This window comes from Hyalella azteca, unplaced genomic scaffold (assembly GCF_000764305.2).
Source record: "Hyalella azteca isolate HAZT.00-mixed unplaced genomic scaffold, Hazt_2.0.2 contig7054, whole genome shotgun sequence".
Lineage (NCBI taxonomy): Eukaryota > Metazoa > Arthropoda > Malacostraca > Amphipoda > Hyalellidae > Hyalella > Hyalella azteca.
The window spans coordinates 87,458-114,693 of NW_025937189.1; the positions used below are offsets into that span (position 1 = coordinate 87,458).

The 27,236-nt window shown below is 38.7% G+C and overlaps 4 protein-coding genes across 4 annotated transcripts in view; 1 reads left to right on the plus strand and 3 right to left on the minus strand.

The window, feature by feature from the left end:
- Window positions 1-9,290, plus strand: part of LOC108668718 — a 28,263-nt gene extending 18,973 nt beyond the window's left edge. Inside the window, exons 19-23 of the mRNA XM_018155962.2 lie at window positions 396-3,570; window positions 3,772-4,526; window positions 5,246-5,350; window positions 5,785-5,916; window positions 6,175-9,290. Coding sequence (XP_018011451.1) covers window positions 396-3,570; window positions 3,772-4,526; window positions 5,246-5,350; window positions 5,785-5,916; window positions 6,175-6,203 — 4,196 coding nt within the window. The 3' untranslated portion in view covers window positions 6,204-9,290. The remainder of the gene's footprint in view (window positions 1-395; window positions 3,571-3,771; window positions 4,527-5,245; window positions 5,351-5,784; window positions 5,917-6,174) is intronic.
- On the minus strand, window positions 8,993-12,904 carry LOC108668719 (PAT complex subunit Asterix). The gene is made up of 4 exons (XM_018155963.2): window positions 12,735-12,904; window positions 10,341-10,449; window positions 9,750-9,847; window positions 8,993-9,513 (listed from the first exon to the last, which is right to left on the minus strand). Exons 1-4 carry the CDS (start codon window positions 12,782-12,784, stop codon window positions 9,438-9,440), a joined length of 333 nt encoding a protein of 110 aa, XP_018011452.1. The 5' UTR covers window positions 12,785-12,904; the 3' UTR covers window positions 8,993-9,437.
- Window positions 12,905-14,262: 1,358 nt separating this feature from the next.
- Window positions 14,263-26,915, minus strand: LOC108668723 (dihydrofolate reductase). The gene is made up of 5 exons (XM_018155965.2): window positions 26,695-26,915; window positions 17,534-17,680; window positions 17,136-17,259; window positions 15,768-15,877; window positions 14,263-14,842 (listed from the first exon to the last, which is right to left on the minus strand). The coding sequence occupies exons 1-5, from the start codon at window positions 26,775-26,777 to the stop codon at window positions 14,746-14,748; spliced, it is 561 nt and encodes a 186-aa protein (XP_018011454.1). The 5' UTR covers window positions 26,778-26,915; the 3' UTR covers window positions 14,263-14,745.
- On the minus strand, window positions 20,256-26,684 carry LOC108668720 (nicastrin). Its single transcript, XM_018155964.2, has one exon. The coding sequence runs from the start codon at window positions 26,396-26,398 to the stop codon at window positions 24,272-24,274; it is 2,127 nt and encodes a 708-aa protein (XP_018011453.1). The 5' UTR covers window positions 26,399-26,684; the 3' UTR covers window positions 20,256-24,271.
- Window positions 26,916-27,236: the final 321 nt, after the last annotated feature.

Genomic DNA, 27,236 nt, shown 5'->3' on the forward strand with positions numbered 1-27,236 from the left:
TTTTATAATCTAATTTTCAAATGATAGAACTTCTTGCTAACCACAATGCCGTTATGTTCATCATTATTGTATAATCTAATTTTCAAATGATAGAACTCTCATATGGTTTATTTTAAAAACGAGTTCTCTGTTAATAAAATCTAAGGCTGTTGGTTAATTTTTAAACAGGTTTTGAGGTAATGCTTTTCTGTTGTTATTTTTTTATGTAGTTGAAAGAAGATACTATATAAACATTTTTAGATAATGTTGAACCATCCTCATGTAATCGCTTTCTGGTATTTATTTAAAGTTAATTCTTGATTGATATTTCATTATTCTGACCAAGCAAGCGGTGGAATTGCTGCCTTGATGTAAAAAATATCCTGCTATATATTGTCTTTTTTTCCTTCCCTTAGATGATGGCAATTCTGATTCTGAAAACTCCGATTCGGAGGATGGCACACTCACGTCCCGGAGCATTTCTTGCTCCAGCGCTTCTGTTGAATCTAACGGCAGCAACAGTCGTGTTACTCCCGCGTCAAACAATTCTCTTCTAAAATCTGACTTTGAGGCCAAAGTCGAACCCAAAGCCGAACAAAAAATCGAGAAAGAAAAAATTGTTTGCGATGGAGATACAAAAGGAATTAAAGAAGAGAAGTTCGATGTAGACATCAAGTCTAACGAAGAGTATACTCAATCGTGTGGCCGAGACATCGACTTGAAGGCGATCGAATCCGAAATGAAGGGGCTTGATCGCCCGATCAAGAAAGAGGAAGAACTTGGCTTTGTTGGTAGCCCTGCTCATTCGTACGTTGGGCCACGATTGCAGCGCACTAATATTGATAAGAAACAAAATCAAATTAAATCTTTGGAAGCTTCGCCTAACACTAAAGCTTCCTTAGAAGCTCCGCTGTTCGTTAGTCCAGCTAAAAAGACAGAAGCCATGATTGACCAAACCCCAGAGAAAATAAAACGCAGTCCCGGAGTAAAGAGCGATTGTTTTGAAGATGATATTTATGAATTTAAAGAACCCGAGCCGTTTGAAATAGGAGAGATGAGGACAAAGAAAGAAGGTCGTGGCTCCAGAGGAAGCCTGTCTTCGCCCCAAGAAGAGGCTGACACCGACGGGAAAAAACGTTCCAAAGTCAGAAGAAATTCTGAATCTGAAGTTGGAGACAGCGACGGCGATTTTTCTACCCTCACTCCTAAGAAATTATGGGAACGAGACACGCGAAGGGAAACTCCTGTGAAACGTTTTGCGAAAACTCCTATTAAGAAGGATGAGTTAGATTCCAGTACTTCCAATCCAGGGGAAGTGACACCAAATAAAATAATCAAATCTGAGGCTCCTGATAATTCTTCGTCCTCTGAAGTCCAACAGTGTGGCGGCGCTTCAATTGGCGAGCCAATACCTATTTTCGGCGCTCTTAGAAGTTTACCGGTGGATCCTATGTTAACAGCTGGCGTTCTCAACAAAACTCCAATGCAGAAAAAAGACGGCTTTATCCCAAAACCATTGCACCACATCAATGCTACTGATATTAAGGTGGTTAAACTGGATTCGAACGCTGCAGGGTCTCCACTTAGTAAACTTTCGCAAGGAGAAGTAGTAGGTAAAGTCACAAGTATTGCAAGGCCTAATTTTGACTTGAACCACGGCCGTGTTGTTATTGGTAGCATTAATGCAGCAAACCGTCGTCCTGTAAGCGGATCTCATATAATGGCCCAAGTATTACCTCCCAAACAGTCTCGGGCTCTTGCTAAAACTATTCACGCTAAGGGGCTTCCTCCACCGACTAGTAACGACCTTTCTTCGTATAATAATTCGTCAAATGTTGCTTCTACTAACTCATCTACAGTAACTGCTGGGATGGAAAGTGGTAATGTTTTCAATTCTACAATTCCAGGAGACACTTCCTCTACAATGAAAAACGATTGCAAAGATGATTCCAAAGCGTCGTTCTTGAAAAGACAACATCAGATCTTCCCGCATCTGCTCAGCCGACCGGGCGGATGCGACGAAATTGGTAAAGAGGAAATAAAACCTGTGTCGATCGAGCCAGCATTGGAAGAAATATCAAATCCCGGCACTGCTTCTCGACAAGGTATTGCCGATACCCATTTTGCTGACATTAAATCCGCTTCTAATGTTCCTGTATCTTCTCCGATCACCAATACAACTTCATGTGAATCAGCTAACTCTTGTGCGACGAGCATAAAAGCTTCTGAAACAGCTGTTGTTGAGTCCTCGTCTCGTGTTGTCGACACGACCGTAAGCATCCTCGCCACTCCGTCGTCCATGCAGTTGTCTGTGGGAGAAAGCATTGAAGCTGTTGTACAAAAAGCTAGGCAAGAGCATAATGATTTATCACCTGTGAATTTGTTGAATGAAAAAAATCATATTGAAAGCCCTGCGGCTTCGGAAAAGAAGCGAAAAGTTTTCGGTCGTGGTAAGAAAAAGGACCCCAACGACGTGGGGGATCCTCCCGACAGTCAAATGAAAACTCCTTGTAAAAAGTTTAAGGCTGAATCAAGCTTAAACTCGCTTCCCAAAAGCCCTAAGACAGAGTCTACTGGCAAAAAACCTGTTGGTAAAAGAAAAGCAGAAGAAATCATTTCCGATGTTGAAGGAACACCTGACACTTGCGTAACTTCATCACTGACAGAGGAGCCCAATATTAGATCTACGAGGAAAAATATCCAATTGTTTCCTTCCCCAGTTCGGCGAGAGGATGGTGGCGATATTGCCTTAGATTCTAAAAAAGAATTGGATGAAGGAAGTTCTCCAAACATCGACGCCAGTGATGACACTGATTCAACTGAAATCGAGACTGGTGATGGAGAACTTTTATGCGATGAGACCATCCCTCCTGGCAGTCCTGTTAATCAAGACCATCTCTTGATGGAGTCGGAGTTGGCGATGGCTGAGCCACAGCAATATACTGTGCCAGTTCAAGGATCTACGTACACAAAGCGTCATCAGCACCGACACCTTACAGAATATATGTCGTCTGCTGCGCTGGTCGGGGCTCGCAATAATAATCATAGTTTCGTTCGGCAAGGCTGTTACCAACCTTCTTCTGGACAGCCTGCATTTTCAAGCAACTCGGAACATATTTCTGTTGCTGCAAGATGGCCTATGGGACCTGAGCAATCTTATCATAATCAAAGAGTTAATCAAAGATTAGCTGACGAATCGTTGTTGATCTCGAGCCAGTCTAACTCCCTCCATAACAATTCTTACGTCCGCTCCAAAAATTGCGTTCTAGACCAAAGCAATGACTCTTCAATATTGAACACACACGCCGCAGACAATGGAGGCATTTCTGTGGCTGGAGGCTGCAGTGGACGTGCAGGGTTAAGTGTTGCTCCCAAGTACAAAGCGGGTATCGGTGCCAGTGCTAACAACATCAGGCGTCCTCTCCCTGAACCTCAATCAAAAGATTCATGTCAATTATCCAGCTCAGAGTCTTGCAGAAAATTGGCCTCTGACGTGCCTGTGAGCCTGCAACACTCTACTCTCCAGTCTCACAATTCACTGCCATCCACTCCTGAGTCTTTATGTTCAACCATTACTGATTCTCCAAGAAGGTATTGTTCGCTCCTACTCAGCAACTCTGAATTTAAATCTTGAACAACTAATTTAAATGATGAATTTTTGCTAAAACAATTTTGAATTATATTAACAGATTTGTCATTTTATTGTTAATGTGTACTTTATTATTAAGATATATTCCAGGTGCATAGTTTATGATTTGTTGATGTATTAATTAACCCATGACCTGCTGCTAGGGATGAAGAGTTTTTGAAAGCAATCAGCGACGACAGCAGCTCCAAGTCCGGCAACGCGACCCCCGAGGGTGACGGAGAGAGTCGTTCACCTCCAGCAGCCCAGTCTTACAACTTCGAGGACGACTCCAGCACGCAGGACAGCTTAGTGCCCTCTCCGGGACCTCGTCCAGGTGCTGCTGCTGCTGGTGGTGGTAGTAACACTCACAATGGAAGTAGAGGGCGAAGAAAAAACATCTCGAAGCGTATTAGTGGCAAGTTAGGTGATGGTGCCACTAAATTTGGCACAAATCCAGCCCCTGATTCAGATGACTCTAAGACAAATGGTGGAAGTACTGGCTCCGTGTTAGATACGGCATCAGCGACGTCAAGATCTCACCGAAACACCACCAAAAATGATACAGCTGCAGATTCCTCAAGCACTAATGACTCGAGTGGCTCAGCGTCATCAGGAGTCACTGATAACGTTGGGGCTTCCACTAGTGGCGGCCGCGCCCCTGCTTGTGGTTCAGGCGGCGGCGAGGAGGGTGGGGACGACAGCGGCAGTGGAGGCAGTGGACGGAGACCTGCACGCACCCCTCGGTCTGCTATTGTAGACGATGATAACGATGATAGCAACCAGAGCCGACCGTCCACCAGCAGCGGCAAAAAGAGTGCCGCTGACGCCAAACTTAGCGGCCAAAATGAAGGGGAACATTCTTCTACTGTACCAAAAAAGAACAAGAAGAAAAATGCTACCAGATCACATCCGTATAGACGTGAGTATTTTAGTACTTTGGGGTGCGGGAGGTTGGAGAACCGGCCACTCTTTGTCTTTGGCGAGTCTGAAAAGGGGGAAAGTCAGTGTTGTGCAGTCTATTCATCATACTTAGCTTTAGTGCGGCCCTGATGATTACTATCGATGATTCTTTCTAAAGTAAGCCATTATAAAATCCTGATACTGGTTTTGTATTGGGGTTTCTAAGTTATCGTTGAGTTCTTTCGGGCGTTCTTGGTCGCAAGGAAAGACAATATGTTTTTTGTTGTTTGAGATGCTCAACTTTTTAAACATGCGGAGCAGATAAAATATTGTATCAATTATACGAAGCTTTTGAGGTATCAATTGAAAAATGCGTAATGAAGAATCCGATTGTATCCAAGATATCCTCCAAATTAGAGAGCGCGCTTGTGGGAGGCTTTGAACACATCGACAAACATACAAATCCATAAAAATGGAATTGAATGCTAAAGCTTCTTTAATATTGAGGGTATTTCGGTTCATTTCGCTTCTAGGCTTAACTAATTTGATGAAATCAAAGGCTCAACTACTTTAATAAAAGCAAAAAGTAGGTTTAATGGAACTCTAGTGTCTAATATATTGAGGAACTCCTTTATTGATGACATGTATGTAATTTATGACCAATTACAATTATATATTCATTTTCCTTTTTCCTCGGTATTTTTCTTAATTAATAAAAATGTAACCTGTTTTCCTCAGAATATCGGAACGAGTTTGTGGGCGCTGTCTCGCCGCTGCCCCTGGAAGGCACGTTTGCTGGTCACCAAGCTCCACTCGGCCGCTTCAATTTTCTACAGGATATTAGTACGTTTATTCTTTATTGTTATCCTAAAATCGTATCATATCCAGCTATATTTATCCTGCATTAAAAGCTTAACTTTCTACGATTAATGGTACATTATCATGCAGGTAGTATTATATAATAATAAAAGTGTGCTAGTTGGTTTATTTGTGTAAAGCATGATAACGGAAATATGTAGTGGTTGGTCAGAGGCTATAGTATTTTTGTACCCTGTTACATTAAGATAATCAGAGAAGAGTTGGATGTGAGTTAAAATGCAACTTACTGTGGTAAGTGTTGTAAATTAAAGAAAAAATAAAAGTTTTAGTTTCATTTAAATTTCAATAGAAGACTTCGTTGGTAGTTTTGTGCCAAATGTGGCTTTGAACGGCTATTCTTCTGATAATAATATTTTTGAAATTTCCTTTTATCAGTATTAAAATGATATCTCCCACAGGTGCCATGAATCAACAGCAGCGTATCAGCGAAATTCTGCGTCGTATTATTGACATAAGAAAAGTTTATGCTGAATGCAAGTCCAGCGTTGCTTCCATGGAGAAGAAGAAGAAAAAAATTAGAAAGAAAGATCGTGAGTAATGGGACTTGCAATGTTGCTCTGTGAACTCCGAGAAGCTGACGTTTGCTCAAAAGTTTAATTCCTACATTTTTAAATTTAGTTGTCCAGATACATTGAAGTTGCGTTTCTATCTCATTCATCGAGCGATGTTGTAATTGATGCTTTTCTTACCGTAGAACATTGTTCGCAAGTAACTTAGGCACATGAATATTGACGGATAACTAATGGTCTCTATCAATATAAGATCGCTAATACTTTACTTCTTTGTAGGTGAAAGCAAGGCAGAAGATGGAAGCTAATCTTCACAAAAAATGACAACTCAGTATTAACTTCGAGACTTATTTTCTCTTGCTTTTGGTTCTTGACAGACAATAGTAGAAGGCAATATCGCTTCTCTATCAATTATGCAACGTGACTCGCGTGACTCTTCGTGCGGTTTTGAACTGATTAAGGCGATGCACTGATATCTTCCATGAACTCGTGGTGATGCCGCGGGCTGATTCTCTCCTCATTTAGGATCAAGTCTTCAGCACATTTTTTTTAATCAACCAGACTGCCAGATAATCTTGTAGCGTCGGTCTCTGATGAGCCACCGTGCCTTCTTTCAGAGTGCAATATGCAAATTCTAATAGGCGATCTCGATGCCTGAACTCGTCTTCCGTGTTGCGGACGACGTTCTTTTTCTAAATAGTCATTCTTTCAATTCATAGTGCTAAGCAACTGATCCTAGACGTATCTCCTGCCGTCTCTGCCTAACAAAATGTTAAAAAACTCGAAAACTCGATCAGGCTAGTTTTTCACGTAAGTTATTTCTCTCTGAGAGCTGTATTTTATCTCCTATGCCATAAGTGCAAAATCTAGTGCGTACGTTAAGAATTACAGAAGTATGGCTATTTGGCTGCGTATGAGATAAAGCTTAGCCCGAGTCTTAAAGTACAAATGATGTGACCTTTAGTGGGTTCATATTTTATTTTTTGTGAGAGTGTGGTAGAATGAATGATACTTTCAGCAGTGAGCTGCCACTGAGGCCTCAACAAAATGCCAATAGACCGTCACTGCACAATGTAGCTATGGATTTGTTGGGCCCAGATTTTATTTGAGACAGTGCCTCATTTAATGACATTGATTTTATTTCTGCATCATCGCCATGTGCCCCGAATTTTTCTTAGCTGTTTAGTCGAGAGTTTAAAAGGGAAATCGTGCTGTTTGTGCTGTCAAATGAATCCTAGATTTGTTGAAAGTCTTTCATTCAATTTCGCATTCCGCATATTATATGTGAATTGCCGGCCTGCATGTCTCAAACTGGGATCACTCGTTGAATTAAATATATGAATTCTTCTCGTAGTTAAGATTACTCTAATTAAGTTCACTTAATGTGTTGCTGCTTATACCGCTTTGAAAGTATATACGAGGGCACGCAAATAATGTCCCGAAAATTGAAATGGATTGCATACTTCGTTATCTATTCACTGAGACTTGGTAACTCAAGCCAGCTTAGAAATTATGCATCTATCTCCTGCAGAAGACCGATGTTCGAGCCAGTTTATGATCAGATGGTGTATGAATTCCACACAGTCACTTCAATTAATGGCTTCTGAATTATTGGGTGTAGTGCCGACTATTTCGTATAATTATGGGGGCTCTATAATGTGTAACTTGCATATGCGTATTTGTACCTACTCTACGTATTATTTTGCTCTCCTCTGCGTAAGCTTGTTTTATAAACGTGTTTTTTCGCCGAAATGTTTTGTTAAGTTTGATACATTCGTGTTGCAGTAGATATTTCTAAGTACTTACTCTTTGTGAGAGCAACGTTTATTTTTATTTTTTTGACGCGAGCGCTAAGGCGAAATGCTGAAGCTCGAAATGTTCAACCTGGTTTTGATGCTCGTACCTTTGGAAGACAAATAAGCAATGTTGGATTATCAATCTCATTTTATAAGCTCCTCGTAGTGTGCCGAGCGTTGGTTCTCTTTGCTATTAATTTGGTATATGTGAGTATGTATATATTGATACTTTTGCCGCGCCTACATTGTTGTGTAAATATGAAGATAGTTGTCGGAATCATTTGCATGTAAGATTATTTCTTCTTGTAACTTCATTTTATTTTGGATGCGCTCGCCGAGTAGAGGGAATTTCTCTTTTATTTGATAATTGAGCCGAAATTGAATCTCAAATGAGTTTTCCAATTATTGCAATTATGATTCCAATGTAATTGGCCTGTGCACGTTTAATCGGGCAATTTAATTTACGGCAGATTTTAACGGACTATTCTTGTAATAAGCGTAAGAAGGAAGCTAGTTCTGTTCTCGAAATCCTAATTATTGATGAATTACGTTAATATTTTGATTGCCAGCTTGAAACTACTTTCCATTTGATGGCTTTTCTATCTGAATGAATGTAGCCCAAGAACTGCAAATCCTCGATTTTTCATGCTGCTGTTAACTCTCGTTTTCTCAGATAATTTCACGATTTCAATTGCCGATGTATTGCACAATCTTGTTAACCCTGAGTATTCAGTTACTGAAAAGCATCTTGTGTCTAAAATTTACTTGGGAAATTTTTCCATCTCCAACTTTGGCTTGCACAACACTGCTTTCTGCAGACTCTACAATATGGTCATCTAGCCAATACTTGCGTTTCTCTTGGTCACTTGATAACTTATTTGAACGTCAAAAAATGCGCTCCTTCGTGCGAAATAATGTTCAGTTTCTTGAAGTGTCAACAGGAGTCTGCCAGCAAGTAAAATGTGCAGTATTAAGAAACTTCAGAAGGGGAAATTTTTTGTAAGTTGTTCATATATAGTATGTGAGCGTGAAGGTGATTGAGTAAGGACGCCAAACGAGTGCCTTTCTCATCAAATTCCTAAATCAGATTAAGCAAGTAATATCAAGGGACCTCAGAGCGTGAATAGGTAAGAAGATGGAACCATGTTTGTCCGGTTGTAAAATTCTGAGCACAAATCATTACCGTTTGTTTCTGCATGTAAAAGGGAAAACGCGTATTTTTGTAACTGCGTACTTGAACAGTGGAATTATTATGCAGTGTTTTCTCCCTTGCTATACTAATACACAATGAAATCACGAAAGTATTTCCATTATTTATTTCAAAGTAATTGATGTTAACGGGGACTTCTGCTTACCTTTATCGAGCTATAATTGAATACACGATTGCATGAATAATAGAGTACGGATATCTACTTGGCGATACAAACTTGAATCTCGAGAAAGGAATCTTGATTCGAGGAATGGTTTCCATTACATGTAACTCGTGTAAAGGCCCGACTAATGTGAACCATGTATGTAAATATGTACAGCAATTAGACGAACTCGATGTCTGTTTTTACATGTCAACTGAATGTTTAAATAAAATTGATTAATAAATTGGACGCAGATTTTGTTCACCATATTCTTTAAACATTTCACGTTCATCACTTCAACTTGTAATTCAGCTAAGAATTAATTCAAGTAACCGGGCTGCTGCTTGCACCGCAAAGCTCTGGCAGCGAGGATGAGTCTCCATCAGGGCGGTGGCTACAAATTGGACCACGGCGGGATCATGGGTTGAGGGTTCTGCAGGTATGACATCACCACCGCAGAAATGGACAGCCTGCATGTACAAAATAATTATTCTCCGTGTCAAAGGAACGTAGAACAATGGAAATGATCGCAGTTGAATATGTTGAACAGTCAAACTTAATTCTCAGAACATACCTACTAGATAGTAGATACCAAGTTAAAATAAAACAATTTGTCCAAAATACGGTACAAGTCAACAGGAAAGAAATTCCTGCCTTAAAACTAGACTGAATTTGATGAGCAAAAAGTTTTTCCCGTTATACTCACATGAAGCTGCTCAGCATTTGCTTTGTGTCGTCAGTGACGCGGCAGTTGGCAAAACTGACGCAGGAGCAATAAATGGCCACCCAAGCACACCATTTTAACTGTTATTGAATGAAAAGGTTATATAAAAATAATAATAGTGGTTTCAGCGTTTATTAGGGAATAGGCCTATCGCCGATTCTTAACATCGCAGAACATCCACAGCTTGTTGCGGTCTCGAACTCACAACTCACTGATTCAAATTCTGCTTTTGCTTAACCGTCCGGCCTCCTCGCCGATTCTGACCAGAAACTGGCGCACAGAGCTGGGATCGAACCCGCGCCTCTCTGCGCCAATCCTGGTAATCTGAGCTGTAACCACAGGGCCACCCTGCAGTATAATTCTTGGAATTTTTATCAGTATACAATTTTTTTGAAGCACGGTTCTAATTATTATATATGCAAAATATATAATTGCAAAATGAATTCCTGCAACGAACCATGCTTGAAAACAAACACTGAATTTCTTTGCTGTTTACTACCACAATGTTAATCAGCTGATTTAAATGGTGGAATTTGTCATTTATATTACTAGTATTAATTTTCTTTCACATACCCGCATCATGAGACCACACATGCTGAAAATCATGCCCAGCATGTTCATATAGTCTGGTGTAGGGTCTTCAACTGGCGCATTTGGACTGCCAGCCACCGCGGCCTGAAATCTTTACAACAACGACCTACATGAATACACAAGACAACTAATAAAAATTCATGAATGGTCAATATAACCTCCGTTTTTCTTACCACCACATGAAATTATTCAACATGGGTGGAATAACAGTTCATCAGAACTTATAACAAAATGATTGCAGCACAATTTTGCTTGATAGGTCAGAAAAAATTGATCATCTGTAAAATTATTGTATATATACTTTGATCACAGATTTGATATAAAATATATGCTTTAACTGTGTGATGGAAATTAGATCAAGACCATTTGAGATGATTTTGTCTGGTATAGAAAGTACCTTACAGGTTGTCACTGGTTTGCTCAACTCAGCATTTCTTGGTCTCAATTTTGATGGCATTAATCATCATTAAATTAATGTGTGTCCCTATTTCTCTTCAGTCTCAACTTAACAGTATACAATTAGAAACAATATAATAGCAGTCAGTAACATAGTGACTGCCTTCGAATTTCAACTATAACATCAAGCATATTTTTTCTTAAAATCAAAGGTAGAAATGAGCTTTAAGGGGGTGGTTTATGGAGGAAATTAGCCATGGCAAATGGGTAAGAGTTCAGTCCACTGACTTCAAGGGCTGGCATCTTGATGAATCATTGATGATTGATTACCAACTGCAAGCCAAACAAGATTGCTCTCAACCATGAGCTGCAAAATTCTACTGTCAGAGGGTTTGCAGGCTGGCCTGAACAAGTCCTTCCATTTGTGAACTAAATGGATGCATCTACCTACTTGATGCCTACTGACAGTTGTAAAAGAGTTCCACCTTTAATGAAATACATATTAGGTACAAGTGATGGTTCAATCTTTGCTGATATATTTTTTCTTATAATAATTCAAATGAAACTTATTAAATGTGAAATATGATTTATTCCATGTGGATATATTCCATTTTGTCTTACTTCAAACCTCACAATTATTGCTTTCCTTTGAAGAGTTTTAAAGGATATCTTATATATGGGCTAAAGACTAAAACTTGTTTTATAATTTAATTCAAAATTTTTATAGTACCAACTGTTACCACTGATTATTAGTATACATATGAGATTAAGATATGAATTGACACAGCAAGAATTCTGCCTTATAATAATAGATAATAGCGTTTCAGCGTTTATTAAGCTGAAGGCCTGTTGCCGATTCTTATCATAGCAGTCAGAACATTCACAGCTTGATGTGCTCTCGAACTCAGAACTCATTGCTCCCATTCTGCTGTGCTTAACCACCTGGCAGCCTGGCCTCCTTGTCGATTCTGACCAGAAACTGGTGCACAGAGCTCAGAGCTGGGATCAAACCTGCACGGCTGCACCTCTCTGCTGAGTCTGCTCCAATGACCAATCCTGTTAGTGCTGTTACTCTGAACTTTAAGCACTGAGCCACTGAATATATATAATGATTATGATTTCATTACCATACATATTATGTGAAATAGAACATTTTACTCATGATTTTAAAAAGCCTTCAATGGAATAATTGTTTTCAGCCAAAACCAGAAAATTGGACCAAAGTCCAGAACCAACCATGAATCATCATGACGGCGATGGTGATTGGTGAATGATACACAATTGTCTATGATTTCTAACAATTTCATTCATTCCAACAGCGCCAGGGGTGGAATACATCTACTTTTAATGGAAATTTCGCGGCCCGAGATCTCCCATTAATATGTAAGTTTGAAATCTCGCGGCTCGGAAGTCAGGTAAAATATATTGATTTAGAAATGTCGCGGCTCCGAAATGGGTCACGTGACGTGTGATGGAAGGGCAAGCCAGCGGTTGGCAGTTGTCGGCAGCAAAACGATAAAGAATAGAGCCGCCAAGAGTTCGCAACTTCGCGGTTCAAGAATGGCTTTCCACGGCTTGAGAAATAGGCTTACGGCTTGAAAATTCGTTATTTCGCGGCTCAAAAAATCCAGTCGCGGCTCACAGAGTAGATCTTTTCCTCCCCTGCAACAGCCCTTCTCCAATTTTTTTAATAGAAATAAAAACATTTTAGCCTGCAATTTCTAAAAATCACTCATAAATGATCAATCTCCTACCCTGTGATTTGTTTAAAATTATGCAAAATATTTCAAGTTTAAGCAACATTTGCCCAAAAAATTGACCTGATGGCAGATCAAAATTGGTATTGGAATGGTGCAAAAGTTCTGCAGCATTTGTCACAGTGTCACTTAAGAGTTAAAGATAGCAATAAACATTTCTGAATTTCATATTTTCATCATATCATTTACTTTGATGAAATATATTTCACAAACAAACTCTTACCTTACAACTCTATCTGATCTTTTAACCTCAGAAGAGCTGCTGGGAAACATATTGATTTGAATTTTGAACTTCGAGTTATGTTGACTGCTTGGAAAGTGGTGGAAACTCGTAACCGGACTTAGTTGACGGCTGTCGGCTGCTGACCCAGTGACTCCAACAGGCTGACCGTACAGCGATTAATAAGTGAGAATACTGAATGATACAAGAGGTCGAGGATGACGGAGTCCGGCGCTGCGCTTTTGACGAATAACCTCTAAAAATTCTATTAATGGAAATTTATGCCCGGAACGAAGAGTTCATAACACTGATAACAGTATTATAACTACCCTACCCGATAACGTCTCAACTCTGAACTTGTGTCGTCAGCCAGCTGAGCTCAGACTCTCGGCTGTCAGCTCCAAACTTCCAACTCGCATGTTGTGTAACTTGTGTACAAACAAAACTAATTGACCGACATATCCTGTATCCCGGGATCTACATTTGGATTTGCAAGGCAAGTGGAAATGAAGTAGAGGTGTAATGATGGAAGAAAAAGTATTGGAAACTTTAGAAAAAATTCCCATCTGCAATTACACAGTGAGCTTAACTAATTACAAATAGATATGGTAAGTCGTTTCCCATGTCACCTTATTATTGAGTGAGAGAGAAAGATAGAATCCCGCAACTTTTATCATTATATTTTATAAAAGATCATGTATTATAATTTTTTCTCCCTCAGGGGGGACTTCTGACGCGCGTCTGTGCGCGTCAGAAGTCCTATGGGATTTCGCGCTCCTACAGGGGGATTGTTCGTGAGCGCTCAACTACTGAGCTCGCGGTGTCTGACTGCAGGGTCTCAGTTGTGGGGTTAAGTTATTACGTATGTATAATGTAGCTATGTAGGATTCCTTACATTTTTTCTCTGTCTCTCTCGTGCGGGCGGGCGACGTCCCGTGTACGCGACCTCTTGTTAGAGTGTCTTCGTTTCTGTTGCTTTTCACCTGTCCCTCCGTCTCTTTGAGATGCTAACGCTGCTTCTTTCGAGCCAGCTTCCGCGGGCTGGACATTTGAGACATTACGCCCCTTGTGGGTGATGATTAATTTGAGATTTTGAATAATTGAGATCTTTCGCCTCGCTGGCGATGCTACATTTTGACTTCCGGTGCGAAATAGCTTGATAGCTGAAGCGCTAGTATACTACTACTACCACTACTTTAGATTTTTTGTTCGGCTTTCAGCTATTGAAAAATATACTTAGCTCTGGGGTACATAGCTTCGGAATGAGAAACTTTCAAGTTGTATAACACGTTTACTGTATATACACAACTTTCTGGAGAATTAACACGCAAACGTACATTGGGGACTTTCAGTAAAATTAACTCCATCCGAAAATTTTTATCATAAATATTTATGATATGGAATGAAGCGCTGTTCACCGACTGAGATTAGGACGCCACGAGAGTTCTCGCACATGACGTGGCATGAGTTCTCGCATTCTCGCCAATGTATGTTTAACGTTATTGGTATTAGAGGGGATAAAAAACAAAGGTCTAGTTAATTTTCTTATGAATAACAGTTTCACGAGAAGCTTGCGCAAATTTAGTTGATGAAATGGGATAATGCAACACTTTGTAACTGCTTAATCATCCGTGAATTTGATGGATGCAAAAAGATTTTACAGTTAGTGTTGCAGGGACAAACAATCCTCTATTACATTCATAGTCTAAATACTCCACTCCTAGTGGAGTATTTAGAGTCTAGTCTAAATACAATACAATACTCACCTAGTCTAAATACAATTGTCCAGAGACGATTTATGAAGTTGAGAGACGTTTCGCGCGCCTTTATTTTGATCTAAATCATGTCTTAATTAGACGAGTGACTTTTTATTCCAATATGCGTTAAATGAAACTAATTCATCATGACCGTAGAGCTGGTCAATAGTGAAACTAAATGCTCAGTTCCGATCCCCGCCACACTGTTGTGCTGGAAGAACGTCAAATATGCCGAAGAGAAGAGCCCGTCTCAGAGCTTATTGCTTTGCACCGAAAACGGCAGGCCTTTCCAAAACTTCGAAATGATACTTTATACCATTTTCTTCCTGCACTTCGGAGCTTACATCAGGGTCACTGAAATGGAAAAATGGATGAAAAAGGTTTTAAAAAGTTTAATAATATTTTGAAGCTACCCTGAATAACTTTTAGGCAAATATGTGTTAAGAAAGGAGGCGTTAGGTAAGAGTTAAACCAAAATTCAAATTGAAAATTTGCCAAAGAAATAATTTCGGGTGAGATTCAAGCACACTTTTGGTTACTTTCTTCTTGGGGTCGTCACTTGGTCGCTTCATATTCGTACGCAATGAAGGTTTGCAAACAAAAAATAGCACAAAAAATATAACTCAGTACTCACTGCAGTGAGTGACAGAGAACGCATTTTGTCATCGGCGAAAACGTGAAGTAACGGACAGACAGACGGACAGACAGACGGACGGACGGACAGACAGAAGGACATGACGAGCAAAATAGCGCCTTTTTCCATAAATGTGAAAGTGCGCTAAAAATATAACTCAGTACTTACTGCAGTGCGTGACAGAGAGCACATTTTCTCGTCGACGAAAACGTGAAGTCACGGACAGACTGACGGACAGATAGACGGACGGACAGACAGAAAGAAGGACATGACGAGCACAATAGCGCCTTTTTTTCATAAATAAGAAAATGCGCTAAAAACTACCTCTTGCAGTTTTTTAATTTATTCAAACAGTTGATCAATGGAATGGAAACTGTTTACTCGAGTTGAAGCAACAGTAATAATGTTCTACTTGCTCAGGATGTTATATTCAAGGCTCAATATTGACAGGAAAGAAACGAAATATCGTCCATTTAACTTGATTTCACTTTCCTTTTAAATCGGGCAAAAAATGAAGAGAGCAGTTAACTAACAATCTAAAATTACCCATCAGACAATAATTCCCAAAAAATTACGCGCACACATTAACCACAGAATGAGTGATAAATATGCTTAAAATCCCGACAGTGAAATATGGAAAATGACCTGACGCTCGTGAGATCAACAGGGATGGCGGGCAGGAAGGCATCACAGTCGTAGCTGGCGTGGATGCGGGTCAAGTAGAGACGGTAGAACGACGCGCTTGCAAATGCCAGCTGAGGGCACACACGAATGAAGTATAGAAGATAAAAAAACAATAAATAATACATAAATACATGGTGAGATAACAGAAAAACAAGAAGCACCATAAGGAAATCGAAACGATGCAGAAAAACATGAGTAGAAACCATTTCTGTTAAACTGCAGAACAATTGCGACAATGTTGACAACAGTACTGTTTACAATCCTATGATAAACTGTCGGAAGCATGCTTGAAATCGAACTAAAGGAGAAAGGCGATTGAAAAAAATTAATTAGAACTATTAGAGAATAATTAATAGGCAGATATCGGCGCGTATTAAAATGACATTCTTTGATCCGATATAATCCCAGAATTCACGCGTGCAACAGTAGTAACAACTCTTGACAGCCCTTGAGGGCTGAAAGTGGTGGAGTCATAGCGTAGGAGGGCGGCCCTTGTAGCTACGGACCTGTGCGCCTCAACCAACCTCAACTGGGGCAGAGACAAACGTTATTTATACTGGTAAAATCACTTTCTGCCCCATTAATTGTAGAGCTTAAAGACGAGGGTTAAATTTGAGATGACATTGGCGATCCGATTAGGAGTTGTTTGGACTCAATCAACATCCATGTCGAGGCTCATTTACACAATCCGATAACCTGTTCTACTGTTCTCAAACAATGATTAGCAGTTTGAATGTACCTTGCATGTACAAATATATAGGTTAGGATGCTGGAGGACAGCAGGGACGAGCATTTCAACCTCGTCACGTCTCAAGATCCCACAGTCAACGTGAACTAGAGGTTTGTTTTAAGCCCCGTCCACACGCTCAAACTTATCGTTGGTCTTGCACGTCATGCCAGGTTTGACCGACAAGACGGAGCGTCTGGCGGCCGTCTGGACGCTCAAAGTTTGACGTCTTGCATGATGGGTGGGCCGTGGGCGGAGTTTGAGATTTGACAAGCCATTGGAAAAGACGGACGGGCGAGACCTTTGGGTTCATGAAAGACTGACGATAAGTTTGAGTGTGTGGACGGGGCTTAACCCACCACCCTAGGCCATGCTTATGCACCACCTTTTACGCATCTTCAAACTTGAAACCAAGGAACTTGGCAACCAGGATAAAGTCTCCAAACCACGACTTAGCTGCATCCATCTCAGTGCAACTTCCAGTGTATTTTCCGCACATCATACGTAAACAATGCACTTGAGCAAGCTATTTCACTCCACATGTATGTTGATGCACTATATTTTTATTGTATATACAGAGCTTTAAATTATACAGGACTCGCCTCGTACGCTGCGTGGCCCCCGATCACCCAAAACGTCTCGACAGCGTCACCTCTCTTCTCGAAGTCGCTCAAAGCTTCTTCCAGAGATTTACACGTGATTGCACCTGGCAGAGTCAGATCAGACCTGAAAAGTTATAAAATGTCTTTACCATGTTTGTAATTTAGAATCAGATGTGCGCTTTGCCACTATGCGGTTTGCATGCGTTTCTAACCTTTCACTATAGAAATATTTCGGAATATTTTCTCTTCATGTACAAGGGTTCTTCATGTCAGTATATGTCCCTCATTTCAAGCAAGCTGTGTTTTGCAGGAAGTCGAAAAATACAATAGAAGACACGGCCGATATTGACTGGCAATTAATTAATCAGTAAATAATGTGCAATGTCTCCAAAACTTACTTGGTAAGCACGTAATTGATGCGGTGACGCAAGGGCTTCATCTTGGCAGGCATGGAGTCCCAGGTCTTGCGGCCCATCAGCACCGCATTCTGGCGGCCTTCTTGCGAGACCCGACACGTCATGCGCCCGAAGTATTGCAGTTCTTTCCTAAGATCAGAAGATCAAGTCTCGGCAAAAGGGCGGATAGGAAAATATCCTTTCCCACGACAACCATTATCATTCTGGTGGAAAGCCAGTTGGAATAATCTTTCTAGTAATTATTATAATCCCTTGTGAATCAAGTCACGAAAAGTAGAAGAATCGGCAACAGGTCATGGGCCTATTTCTTCAATGCCGACACTTCTATTCCATTCTATAACATTCTTGCATAAAAAGCGATTCATTTGGCATGATATTATCCTACATGGGAATCCCTAACAAAATTTAGAGTCGCCCCAGCTTCTGATATTCCAAATCAGAAGCTGCCGCGTCTGTAAATTTTCCCTGGGATTACATGTATAGTCAACCGAGTCACGGGCTTCGTGGTGGCTGCAGGCTACTGCCCAATTTTAAGACGGACACTTGTACGATCAATAGGGTGACCCAATTCTCAATGCTATGCAAGAGGATTGTCCACAGAGTACGGTATTGGTTAATTATAAAATTCAGTACGGCCCAATTCTCAATGCTATATAAGAGGATTGTCCACAGAGTATTGGTTAATTATGAAATTCAGTATAAGAAAGGAAAAAAATAATTATTGTAGAAGCTGCACAATGGCTGTAACATTTTTTTGATATGAAATAGCTTGAATTATAGTGTTCTTAAGTATTCATTAGTAATACGTTTCGCAAACAATTCAATTAAAATAATTATATGCATAATTCATTTTCAAACTACTTATTATTCAGAATCACATTTAGTTGTAAACCACACTTTGGTGCTGTTTAAAAAGAATAGATCGCGAGTGCAGCGCGAGAACGACGATGAGTTCAGCCAACGTTTAGGCAGTTTATGAGACGCGGCAAATGCCAACGTTTGGTCACGTTGCATGACGCTGCACATGTCAACGTTTGGTCAGGTTACATGACGCTGCATATGTCAACGTTTGGGCAGGTTACATGACGCTGCACATGTCAACGTTTGGGCAGGTTACATGACGCTGCACATGTCAACGTTTGGGCAGGTTACATGACGCTACACATGCCAACGTTTTTTTTTTTTCAGGTTACATTACCACTCGACGAAGACGATGCTAGTGGGTTCCTTCAGCAAAGTGGGAGTGACGGTCTCGTTTAGTTTGACGTTGTCAAGGGTGTCATGGAGTCCGTTGAATTCATCGCGGATATCGAGATGAAGCTGCTCGATTTTCATTATACTTTGAGACCTGGTCTTTTGGCGAGCTTGTCTCATGTGGCTGACTAAATGGCTGCTCAATGTCGTCGTGGCTGCTCAATGTCGTCGTCCAAATATTAAAAAAGTCCACAACCTTCTTCGAAGCAAAATTTATGGATTACACCAGATTCTTGGAGAACTCCCGCTCTTTTGCTCGGGCCGTTGCTGCCTATAGTTTGAGGTTTGACGTTGTTGTCAAGGGTGTCACGGATCAGTCAGCATTAGCAATAATAAAGATCCCGATATCTGAGAGACCTATATTAGATTTTCCCTTACGTGCCTAATAGTAATAAGCTCTCAGAGGCGATATGTTAAGAGATAAATGCGATTATATATGGTCCTGTATATAGCTGGGATGTGAATTCCTTTCAATGCCATTGGGAATATTGGATTCATACCTTATGCTATGATGCCCTATTTGGGCAGCTTGGATGCAACATACTAAAAAGCTGAAGAAATGCTTTTATTTGACCAATTCTAGTTGGAACCCAATAAATAAATTCTCATGGCTGATCTTAAAAAGCTCTTATTGTGAAAATCTTATCTTAAGAATTAACAACTTATGAACCATTTGACCAGTTAGTGCAGTGTTTGCACTATATGTGGTATATACTCGTGTAAGTCAACACGGCGCCAGCATTTTTCTTCAATATGTCACTAAACGAGAGAAGATGCTGATAGAGGGAAGTATGTCAACCAACACGTTCCAAGCAATCTTTTGGTTACAGTTAGGTTTTATTAAAGATATGTACAGTCTTGTAAAAAGTTAAGACCTGTTCCAAAAAAAGATACTTATGCAAACACTGGCTGAGATACAGCTGAGAGTCAGTCAATTTTAAAAGTGCAATAGGAAATATTGAGTTTCTTGGACATACAGAACTAAATTTGTTGCTGAGCAAATGAAAGACAATGTTATGTATGCTTCATCACACATCAGTTGAGTTGTTCTAATGACTGACAGCGAAAATTTATTTTAATATTAACATTGGCATATCAGATCTTTGTAGAAGATTATGCCATTTTGAATGTTTTCTAAACAAAATGCCATGTGTAAGTTTCAATTTTTTTGTGTAAGTACTTAGTTTCTTCAAATTAATAATTCTTTCATAATTGAACACAAGTTCCACATTTCACTTGAAAATGGTAATATTCTTCTTTATTGCCATCATCATATGCTTTTCTTGAAGGACACATGAATTTTTAACATGCATTGAGAATAACTCCATCAATAATTAAAACTGTTGAAATATACTAGTCAATAATGGCAACAGATCAAGCTAAAAAGCTATATATTAAGTATAACTTTTCTGTAAAACAGATGGACAATAATCAAGGAGAATAAAACAAATTGTAAAACGAATTTTATTTAAAGAATTAGTGGGCAATATGTACAAGTGGATGCAACTTATTTTGCATCAAGGATAGACATACACAGCACTGGAAATATCCAGTTCAATTCTAGGCACAAATAAGAGAATTTTCATTAATGATACATATTTTTACAAAATATTTACAATTGTTTTTTGCTTGTGGATCAGATGCAAAACTTGAGATTGAGACACAGCGAGGAAGGCAAACACATGATTATTAGTATGAACATTTAAAATTTTCTTATCTTATTTGCATTTGCAATCCAGTCTAGTGTTTGAGAATCAGTGACAATCTATAATTGAAATATAAATAATATAAATAATCTTAAAATGAATTTAGGAGCATAAACCTAAATATTCTTACACGTACAACAAACTTTATGTTATTAAAAGCTTTACATAAAACCAAAATGTAAAGCATTATTACCAATTTGGGTGAACCTTGGCTCACTCAATTACATTGTTGGCTCATGAATTGAGAAAGAAAAACAGAAGGAAAAAAATAATAAGCATAAAATTTTGACGATTATGACAAAAATCATCAATTTAGCCTTTTTTCAGATAAATATACTTCATATACATTTATATCAGTCACCTGGGCACAGAAATTACACGAGATTGTGGCAACCATTTATAATTTCTAAAATTGAATGAACTAGAACTTTCTTGTGTTAAAGAATGACCTCGAACATTTTATGTCAGGTGATGATAGTCAATGTCATTCAACCTTGGATGTCTTCATTAAAAATTTCCTTGTTGGGATATAATTTCCTCAATTGGGATATGTCCATGAAATCTTCCTCATCTATACTCTCTTGTCAGAGTGTCATCACCCATGATGTCATTAGTCTCTCTAACGTCACCTTCTGTGATGTCACTATTCACAGGTCTTTGCTTATATAAGCTCATCAAGCCAACTGCCAGTCAGTCCATAGGCAGACAGCTGCAGGCACGCAGCTAACTCTAGATGTGCTCACAACATCTTAGACTCAGGCACTCAGACCAACACGCAGTGTCGTAATACTCTATCTCCAAAACTACTGCACAGACTGTGCTTTGATCCTGTAACTTCTATCTGGTATATCTTGTAAACCTATCTGTAATATTTACTCTTAGATACACGTCTCGTTATTATCCTTCCCTGGCCAATGAATCTACACTAATATGTTATTTGGACATTCATCAAATGAACCAAAACCCCTCAGGTTTTTCTACTATTGATTTGAAGATCTTGTATTGATCAACTTATCAAGTAACAATTGGGTTGACACCAAAACCAGTAACCTGACAATTGGTGCCTGAGTGTGTAATAACAATTAAAAATTGGCAGGGAAGTGAAGCCAAGTGAAGTGCAATGTATTAACGTGCCCTCGAAGTTCGATCTGAACGAGACGCCACGACAATCTCTTCGTGGAATAATAATAATAATAATAATTCCTCAGACTCATAGAGTGACAAAAAACTGATGGGGAAGAAAGAAGATGATCAGCTACTAGAATGTATTGTTGGAACAATACATTATTCCAACAATACATTATTCCTATTTATCTGGTAGCAACTTATGTCCTTGTGATGTCTGCTATGCACTGCACATGCTAAAAAACACTGTGCTTAACAAGTAACTGCCGTCTTGGGTGAGAATAGCCATATATAAACCCTCACTCCTATCCATGTTAAAGGATAGTAAAGTCAACTAGATTCAGGACAGAGCATAGTTGCAGATATGTTAAGACTCAATCCCATTAGAGTTGTGAGCCTATGACAGAAAGTGTTTAACCTCATACTATGACCTTTATTTCCATAAACTGTAAGTCGTATATAATCTTCAAATGACACTGGATAAACCAACATGCTGTACCTCATTACATAATCTTCTTGAACATGCCAAACCAACCTCAGGTCATATATACCTATATATATAAATATAAAGTGAGGGGTATGACAAGAAAAGCATCATTTTCCATTTATATGTATATATTAGAACAATATGATCCTGGTAACTAGGGATGCAAATTTTTAATCAACTACTATGCAAAAAAATAGGCTTAAAAGGGGACAAAAACCCATCTCCTTTAGAACAACAATTGCGGATTATAACAATTAAATTATAATAGTACTGCTATTAATCAATACATCAAAATAGAGACCTTTTCTTCATTCAGAGCAGAGCTATTTTTTGTCACAGATCTTGGAATGTAATTGTTGCATGATATCATTTACTTACAGGCAGTGTAAGCTATTATTAAAAACCTAAAAAGCAAAATCAACTTATTTCTGCAAATTCTGCAGATCCAATTTAAGTGCATATTTTGGCAATGTCAAGTGATTACAGAACACTAATGAAAGCAAAATGATATAATACAAGTATTTTTTAATCTGTATAAAGAGAGATACATTGTCTCAAGGAACAAACCTGTCTTTCTTAGAGAATGTTTGCCAATGTAGTGGGGGAACTGAATCAGTAAAATAATGCAATAATCACCATAAAAGCTTATAGGAAAGCATACATAAATGAAATGACAAAGTCATATGAGTAAAAGTAGTTGCATAAGTAAATATGTTATAATGAAAGAAATATCTACTAAAAATCTATAATGTTATCAGTAAAGCCAAAAAGTAAAGAAATATGTACTAACTAAAAGAGATCATTTCCTTATAAATATGAATGATCAAAATAAATTGTTTATGGTGTCCCATAACACACATGATGAAATAATTCTATACTGTACAAAGAATAGAAACACAAACCAAATTCAATGATATATAAAATGTATAAATGTGCATAAGAGAGACGCAATGAAAACCTTCAGAAGATGACTTGAAAACCATCCAGGGTAGAATGATGTCAGTTGAAACTAATTTGAAACTAGTCACACCTTATGTTAGCATAACACATCTTTATCAGAGAAGTTTGGTATGTATAGTTAACAGATTTAACTCAAGAGTTCATACCCCAATAATTACACATGATAGCATGATATTATCAGGAAATAACATATTGGACACTCCCTTCCATTTGCAACAGGTCCTATAATAAAATGAATTCTAAATACATATAGCAAATGTTCAAAGCACATAGGGAATACAAATCAATATAACATACAAGTGAAATTTTTGCAACAGCAGAGAAATTCAATACACCCTCCTTTCAACAGGCAATTTTTTTTCTTTGTTTGATATATAAAATGGCAACTTTATAAGACAGTGGGATTGGTCACAAGATATTAAAACTTTTGTTCTAGCAGATTCAGTGTTCAGATGTAAAGCAGAGGATTCTGCATTTCATTAAAAGTCACATCAAAATTAATCAATTATATCATAATTTTTCCCAAAGCCTATTTATATACAACCCTCAAAATTGGGATGCGGAGTGGGAGAACATTTCCTATGTTAGAGTTTTTGTTAGTCTCCTTAGGTTAAAGAATGATTTGAAAAAATATATCCATAGATAATTGGGATACAAATAACAATTTAGGTGGCAAGAATTCCTTAGTCAATCCTAACCAAGTCTTTGGTAATTCCCTGGTTATGGGATTTAAATATTTTCATAAATACTACCACAATGTAAAACAAAGAATACATTGAATTATTGATAACTGTTAAGAGAGCTCAATTTTTGCATGAGAAATGGTTCAAAATTCATTCAAGGCAAAAAAAATAATAATAATAACAGAGTTTGAAAAAAAATCATGTTCAGATTTAGAGGCAATATTGACCGCAGGGCGCAGAGCCCTGAGCCTTATGACACAATGTGAATAACTAGAGCCAATTCTAGGTTGTCTTCATTCAATGTATAGATATATTTTATTGGCTTGTATCATAACATGGTACATCATTTATTACTGCATCTCTGATACTATTCATCATGCAAGAACTTGGAAATTATCTTGAGACAAATTCAGGTCCACATCAATGAAATATAATGCTGAATGAGGAAGCAAATTGAATTATTTACAACTAGAGCAATAGATATGAGAAATAGAGGCAGTCATCATCAACAGAAAGCAGGTTCAGGCAATCTCACAAACAATGTCTCAGATCTCTTGTGTGCCCAATATGACACAATTCCTGTAGCTAATATCAAGAAAACCCCACTAACTATCAATGCAATTTCTTCTGCAGGATTTGGCTTCAGAAATAATCTAATTTTGGTCACAGACCATCCAGATTCAGTCCATGAAGGATATTGTCCTGAACCAAAATCATAACCAGGAATAGTAAAAGCAGGGCTATCAGCACTGTGAAGTCTGGCAGTTGAACTAAAGCAGGTGCCATTTTCTCCAATAAGTGGCAAGTAGAATTTCTGGATAGCAGATGTAATATTAGACCAGCATTCATTTTTTCCTTCATTGATTTCAGTGCCTAAGAAATGCCCCATAAGGTATAGAGTGATGTTTGTTAGGATATCTTCTCCTCTATAAACACTAGTATACATTTTTGCAGGCTGTTCTTGAAAGTAGCCAGGGTACAGCTGGAGAGTACGCCCTGCATGCTCTCTGAACAATGTGCAATTTACGTTACGAAGGAAGCACACAAGTAAATCTGAAATGAGCATTTCATCAGCCTTTACATCTGATGAAGAACTTGCGTCCTCAGCTGCAAGTGAAAACACAGCTGAAGCCACAGTAGAGGCTATGCGAGCAATGTGAATGTGCAGCATGTCTGAATCATAAGTGCCATTAACATTCCCAAAGAATTTAACATTTTTGTAGTCATCAAGATAACTTTGATAGTAATTGTTGGAAAACTTTCCAGCATGGTCACTTAATACTGCTCCAGACATATTTGAATGTTTTAGGAAACTTTGAAAACTTGAAGGAGGAAGAGGAAAATCGGCTGAATTTTGATCCACAGGCTTATCAACCGTTACATTGAACTTCTTGCTTTTCTCTTTCAAAACATCATAAATCTTTTTATTCAATGCAGATAAAGATGGGATTTCATTACTGATGGGATCATTATACAAGTACAAAAGAGTTTCTTCTGCCCCTTTGTGAATACCCAATTGAGATAGTTCAAGAAAGAAGTCAATGTGAGTAAAATTGAATTGGCTAACTTGATCAGTTTCATCTCGAGGTGTAAAAGGAAAATTTCCATTGCTCATATCATAAGTCATAGTGGTAGAGCCAAGATAATCCCAAGTTTCACCTTCAAAGAGAACAAACATAACATTTTTTCTCATTGTGGCAGTTCCTTGTTGGCGACCCAATGCTTCAGCCACAGCCAAGAGTGTGATGAGTCCAGTAACGGCAGCATCAGCGCCAGGAGATATGTTATCAAACATGGATGCAGCATCAGCACGAGCAGCAACAACAATAACAGATGAATCTTGCAGGTCTCCTTCCATAGGCAGCAAACTTGCTACAATATTATAATCATGAATAGGATCACAGTAATTCACAGGTTGTAAGACATTGTTGTTCTTCCTTCTAAGGCATACCTCAGTATTGGTTGTGCCAAACATATTAGAGTGTAACTGTAGAGCACAGAGGGGCCAATCTTGTAGTTGCTTTGAGTTTGAATCAATCATACTGAATTCTTCATAACAGTTCTTGATGGAAGTTATGGACTGATTTTCCATTATCAAAAACACTGGGAAATTAAAAGATTCAAATAGTAATGAGTTTCCAATGGCATTCCAAGCTTCAGTTGATGGACAATAATTTGCATATTTAGATGAAGATGAATGATTGTACAAGCCATATTCATGGGAGGGGCATGTATCAGCTGGTGACTCTTCTTTGGGAATATTGGCATCTTCTGAATGTAGAACAATAATGCCTCTAACATTAGACGAATTTTTGGCTATCATCAACACTTGACGAGTAAAGAGTTCAGGCTCCACTGCTAGAATGTAGGAATCATGAGGTCCACTTGTTACCGCCCAGTGAACGTCGCTCACGTCTTTTGGGATATACAAAACGCCTACATTGCCGAAATAATCGGACGTACAGCCAACTTCATGAGTTCCATTGAAGCGTTTAAAACAGGCCATGTTACCTTGAATGTCTTCATATATTTTATCTGAAACTCTTGTACCAAAACCACCAGTCACAAAAAGCGTCATCATTAGCACAAATGCGCCCATTTTTGCGAGAATGTAAGCGGGTCTGCTTATCATCTGTCACTGCATTCGCACGACCGACATATGTAAAACTACCCTGAATTAGGGTATTTTTCCAGTTTGAACCAAAAGAAATGGATTTAAGTAAAGAAAGAAAACAACATTGTATGCCTGCGAAGAATTTCATTTTACCTAATCAACTATATATACCAAATTTAAGCCAAATTAGGAATCTGTAACTATAAATCACATATTCATAACTGGTAACAATAGGAGAATTTCGTGATTGGGGTAGTTTTACGGGAAATTTGAGATCTTTCAACAGAAGGGCGGGATCAGAAACTAGAACATACCTCAGCCTCCATGGTAAATCGCCGTTTTTTCCTATGCCTCCGCCTTCACAGCAGGCGGCAATAGCACAAATACGAGTTGACATATTGCTGAAACAAAATTTGACAAAGTCTACAAAATTTACTTAATATTTTTCAATTTTACGTAAGTATCTTCCCGATTATACACAGCCCTGGCGGTGCACGTGTCTTCTGTACTAGGTAGGCTTACTACCTGGAAATCATTGGTCACATGTGGAGTCGTACTCAAATCATAGAACTGCGCAAAAAAATCTTATCGAAATCGAAAGTGACTGCAAGCACAGTGGTTGGACAATAATGTGAAAGGATGATTTGTGCTGTTAAAGTTAATGAAGTTAATGTGCCGAAACCTTTTGCCTACTTACATTACTTCATATATGAAATAGCATTCGATAGTCGCTGCTTACGGCGAAGATTATCGGTCTTGACTTGCCTAGATGCTCGAGGTGTGAATTTGTAATTTACGTGTCATTATTTCTTTAGATCCAACCCACAATATAGACGCAGTTTTACTATCATTAATA